The 5,503-nt window shown below is 46.9% G+C and overlaps 1 protein-coding gene across 1 annotated transcript; it reads left to right on the top strand.

The window, feature by feature from the left end:
• The first annotated feature begins 1,065 nt into the window (after positions 1 to 1,065).
• SLITRK1 (SLIT and NTRK like family member 1) lies at positions 1,066 to 4,953 on the top strand. The gene is made up of 2 exons (XM_019710322.2): positions 1,066 to 1,346; positions 1,806 to 4,953. The coding sequence occupies exon 2, from the start codon at positions 1,858 to 1,860 to the stop codon at positions 3,946 to 3,948; it is 2,091 nt and encodes a 696-aa protein (XP_019565881.1). The 5' UTR covers positions 1,066 to 1,346; positions 1,806 to 1,857; the 3' UTR covers positions 3,949 to 4,953.
• Positions 4,954 to 5,503: the final 550 nt, after the last annotated feature.

Here is a 5,503-nt window from a genome sequence, read left to right as displayed (position 1 = left end):
TGGTTATTTACTTATATGCATTTTAAATGCGACCGAAGGGAAGTGGGAACTCTGTGTGTGCTCGTGCGTGCGTGTGTGTGTGTGTGTGTGTGTGTGTGTGTGTATTGTGTGCGCACCTATCTGCCTGTGGATTTTTAAGAGCACTCTGAAACAAATTGGGATTTCCCCCTGCCCTTCTATTTTGACTCTCAATTAAAGCTTTCAGGTCTGGACTCAAAGACGTAAGCGTGCATTGTGTTTTCATCCTGCAGACTTAAATAACATGCAAGAAATATCATCAGAGAATTCTAACTCTCAGAGACTAAATTGACTAAAATTCTATACCAAGTTTTAAAAAGAAAAGTATGTGCATAAATTATATACCTTGCAACAAAAAAGCCATACCCAATTATGCTATTATATGAAATATATATGACATGAATATATGTTTCAAACACCCACTTTGAACATGCCAAAAAAAAAAAAAAGCGGTTTCAAATACATCAAATAGCATAAAACACACTGTACTGCAGAGACGGAAGAAATGCATTTAAAGCACCGATGAAAATGGCGTGCAGTATAATTACCTCAAATTGCTTTTCGCTTGACACCCTGACACTAATTTTATTCAAGCCATTGGAAAATAAATGGTTTAAAAGCACTCCTTTTCAGACGCTGGAGCGAGTGGGGGTTGTGAGGTCATTAAGGGAAGGAAAGGGTAAAGTTTCCTGCAAGCAAGAAGAATTAAATAATCCATTTAGAATAAAAGCATCTATGTGGATCGACAGCCTTTAATGCCCATATTTTTAACTCTTGCCCTGTACGTGAATTGATTTTTTTTTTTTCCCCTTCAGCATTCCCTCACCAGATGGATTTTTGCTACTGCAGATCAGCAGAGGGTGTCAGATCTTTCAGAGTGCACCAGGCTGGAACGAGCAGAGCTTCTTAGCAACTCTCTTCTTCCCCCTCCTCCCCATTCTCGCGCTCTCTCCCTCCCTCAGACAACTCGCGTCCCCCCGCCCCCCGCTCTCCGCCCCCTCCACGTAATTCCGAAAGAGCAGAAGAAAGAGAAGGAGAACAAGAAAAGAGCTAGTAACCGAGATCCAGAGCTCAGGAAAAGAGACTGAAGAGGACCGAAGGGGAGGAAAGGAAAAATATGGACAGGCACAAAACGCAGCGATTGCGGAAATTTTCCAGCGCCATTGGCTCGGCAGCGTGAGTCCTTCTTCGGGTGTGATTTCAGCACCGGGGGGACTGGACAGCACCTCGGGGGTACTTCTAGGCAACCCTCAGCCACAGCAAGAACTCCATCAGCAGCCTCAACAACAGAAGCCGATGAAAACCCTGCTTTGTATCAGAGAGGCAAGGTCAGTCCGACGCACAGCCATGCACAGGCAGTGCGCCTGTACTACGCTGCAAACCCTCTGCTTGTTTCTCTAACATGCACTTGCTTCTAATCACTAGCATTGTTCCTTTCCTGATTAGTGAGGACCACTAGACGAGATTTTGTAAGGGTGCAATTTAAATTTATACGTATATATTTAACTTTTTTTATAAGGGTTGAGGGGGAGTGGGGTTATTTTTTTTTTTACTTTTTTTTCTTTTCTTTTCTTTTTTTTTTTTTTTTTTTTTTTGCTTGCCCTGCACTTACGTGCCTGGATAGTTTGTGGATATAATCATTGACTGGTGCCTGGGTTATTGCAGTGCGGGGTGGGGGGTTAGGGAGGAAGGAATCCACCCCCACCCCCCCAAACCCTTTTTTTCTCCTTCCCTGGGTTCTGACACTGGAGCACTAAATGAACTTGAATTGTGTCTGTGGCGAGCAGGATGGTCGCTGTTACTTTGTCATGAGATCGGGATGAATTGCTCGCTTTAAAAATGCTGCTTTGGATTCTGTTGCTGGAGACGTCTCTTTGTTTTGCTGCTGGAAACGTTACAGGGGACGTTTGCAAAGAGAAGATCTGTTCCTGCAATGAGATAGAAGGGGACCTACACGTAGACTGTGAAAAAAAGGGCTTTACGAGTCTGCAGCGTTTCACCGCCCCGACTTCCCAGTTTTACCATCTATTTCTGCATGGCAATTCCCTCACTCGACTTTTCCCTAATGAGTTTGCTAACTTTTATAATGCGGTTAGTTTGCACATGGAAAACAATGGCTTGCATGAAATCGTTCCTGGGGCTTTTCTGGGGCTGCAGCTTGTGAAAAGGCTGCACATCAACAACAACAAGATCAAATCTTTTCGGAAGCAGACTTTTCTGGGGCTGGACGATCTGGAATATCTCCAGGCTGATTTTAATTTATTACGGGATATAGACCCCGGAGCCTTCCAGGACTTGAACAAGCTGGAGGTACTCATTTTAAATGACAATCTTATCAGCACTCTACCTGCCAACGTATTCCAATATGTGCCCATCACCCACCTCGACCTCCGGGGGAACAGACTGAAAACGCTGCCCTATGAGGAGGTCTTGGAGCAAATCCCGGGCATTGCCGAGATCCTGCTAGAGGATAACCCCTGGGACTGCACCTGTGATCTACTCTCCCTGAAAGAATGGCTTGAAAACATTCCCAAAAATGCCCTGATCGGCCGAGTGGTCTGCGAAGCCCCCACCAGACTGCAGGGGAAAGACCTCAATGAAACCACTGAACAAGACTTGTGTCCTTTGAAAAACAGAGTGGATTCTAGTCTCCCGGCGCCCCCTGCCCAAGAAGAAACCTTCGCTCCTGGCCCCCTGCCAACTCCTTTCAAGACAAATGGTCAAGAGGATCATGCTACCCCAGGGTCTGCTCCAAACGGAGGTACAAAGATCCCAGGCAACTGGCAGATAAAAATCAGACCCACGGCAGCGACAGCGACAGGCAGTGCCAGAAACAAACCCCCAACCAACGGCATGCCTTGCCCTGGGGGCTGCAGCTGCGACCACATTCCAGGGTCGGGTTTAAAAATGAACTGCAACAACCGGAACGTGAGCAGCTTGGCTGATTTGAAGCCCAAGCTCTTCAACGTGCAGGAGCTTTTCCTGCGAGATAACAAGATCCATAGCATCCGAAAATCGCACTTTGTGGATTACAAGAATCTCATTCTGTTGGATCTGGGCAACAATAACATCGCCACCGTAGAGAACAACACTTTTAAGAACCTTTTAGACCTCAGGTGGCTGTATATGGATAGCAACTACCTGGACACGCTGTCCCGGGAGAAATTTGCGGGGTTGCAAAACCTCGAGTACCTGAACGTGGAGTACAACGCGATCCAGCTCATCCTTCCCGGCACCTTCAATGCCATGCCTAAACTGAGGATTCTCATTCTCAACAACAACTTGCTGAGGTCCCTACCCGTGGACGTGTTTGCTGGGGTGTCGCTCTCTAAGCTCAGCCTCCACAACAATTACTTCATGTACCTCCCGGTGGCAGGGGTGCTGGACCAATTAACTTCCATCATCCAGATAGACCTGCACGGAAACCCGTGGGAGTGCTCCTGCACCATTGTGCCTTTCAAGCAATGGGCAGAGCGCCTGGGGTCCGAAGTGCTGATGAGCGACCTCAAGTGTGAGACTCCGGTGAACTTCTTTAGGAAGGATTTCATGGTCCTCTCCAATGACGAGATCTGCCCCCAGCTGTACGCGAGAATCTCGCCCACGTTAACTTCACACAGTAAAAACAGCACTGGGTTGGCGGAGACCGGGACGCACTCCAACTCCTACCTAGACACTAGCCGGGTGTCCATCTCCGTGTTGGTCCCAGGACTGCTGCTGGTGTTTGTCACCTCTGCCTTCACTGTGGTGGGCATGCTCGTGTTTATCCTGAGGAATCGAAAGCGGTCTAAAAGAAGGGACGCCAACTCCTCCGCGTCCGAAATTAATTCCCTACAGACAGTCTGTGACTCTTCGTACTGGCACAATGGGCCTTACAACGCAGATGGTGCCCACAGAGTGTATGACTGTGGCTCCCACTCCCTCTCAGACTAAGACCCCCAACCCGGGTAGAGCAGGGCAAGGGGGAAGGCCATGCCCCCAAACCCGACCCCGGCCAGCGTCGTAGGGGTCAAAGAAGCCCTGACCTTAGTCCAGCGCGCCCCAAGTCTTGACGGACATAAATAAACAAATAACTATGAACTCCCTGTACTGAGAGGGTCTGATCCCTTAGTTCCCTTTTGGAAACAAAGAGTAGACTGTGGCTGGGATCGCGCTGCCAAATCGCTCCTTGCTGCGAGCCCCTTTTGACAAAGCCCAGCAGGGGGCCTGCTCTAAGAACTGACAAAGTCATTGCACTCTGAGAAGGGGCTGGTGAGGAAGGCTGCCGTGGTCCTATACTTATATACATATACCCACATCTATATAGATAGATATCTATTTTTTCCCCTGTGGATTAGCCCCGCGAGGAGGGGGGCGTGATGGCTCCCTGTTGGCTACGCAGGGATGGGCAGTTGCACGAAGGCATGAATGTATTGTAAATAAATAACTGACTTCTGAGAAAAACAAAAAGTGCTGCATGGCTCGCATGGAATCCACGCGCTCCAGGGGCGCCGCCCTCCCGGGCGGCTGGAGACGGCGTCACGTTCACAGCACCCACCCTCTTACCTGATAAGTCCCATCGTATCAAACTTTCTATAAACAAAATACAGTATAATCAGAAAGTGCCATTTCGCCATTATTTGTGATTGGTAGGCAGTTCAGAGCGTACGTTTACTGTGAAAAAAGAAATGTAAAGGTTTTATTTAAGACATTTGCATGGCTAGTCATCAGTCCATTTTATGAGTTAAAAATGTATTTTGTTGAGAAACGTTTTATGGGTTGTTTTGGGTTCGTTCTTTTATTTTAATCGTGATGGTTTTTTGTTTTGGTTTTTTTGTTTGTTTTGGAGGGGGAATATTTTTCTATACATATCCAATAATGCCTTCCATCTGAATGTAAAATAAGTCTCCATGATTTCTATTATAGTATCAGTGTAATTATTAAAAAAAAAAAAGAAAAGATTTTGAGGCAGTTAAGCATGACCAATTAATGTCACTCTAGTGCTTAGGCTGCGATCCTATGGTAGCAATTCTGTGCTGGTGTAAATCTTACTTATAAAGTAGGAAAAGAACAACGGGGAGGCACGTGAAACTTACTAATTCTATTCGAGGATTTTATAATGGCATATTTTTTCAGTATTAAAGTGAAAATGTTTTCAACTCTGGGTCCTTACGTTTTTCCAGCTTCATATTTGCAACTGGTAAATTGGATTTGCGGTGGAAGGGACGGGGGAGGGGCACAGTTGGGGGTGGATCCCTTCCAGAGCTACTTTAAGGCTCTTTCTCTAATCCTCTTACTTGCTTTTTACCTTTTAAGTAGCTCCCTTCCCCCTCCAACCCCACTCGGACTTTTCCAGCCTTTCCTGGGGATAAAGTAAGGTCTTCCCCCAACAGCTCCCTGCCTTTCCCCCTCTCCCCGCTCCTTCTGCGGCAGTGAATCCCTTTATTAATACTGGAAATCCCTCCTGCTGCTTCTGCTGCTGCTGCTGCTGCAAACACTGCAGATATAT

This window comes from Rhinolophus sinicus, linkage group LG04 (assembly GCF_036562045.2).
Source record: "Rhinolophus sinicus isolate RSC01 linkage group LG04, ASM3656204v1, whole genome shotgun sequence".
Classification (NCBI taxonomy): Eukaryota; Metazoa; Chordata; class Mammalia; order Chiroptera; family Rhinolophidae; genus Rhinolophus; species Rhinolophus sinicus.
The sequence above is the reverse complement of the archived record's forward strand: the minus strand, read 5'-3'. Positions and strand labels throughout refer to the sequence as shown.

What these genes read in the sequence shown, in the direction of transcription:
- SLITRK1 (XM_019710322.2), top strand. Translation starts at nt 1,858, where the DNA reads ATGCTGCTTTGGATTCTGTTGCTGGAGACGTCTCTTTGTTTTGCTGCT.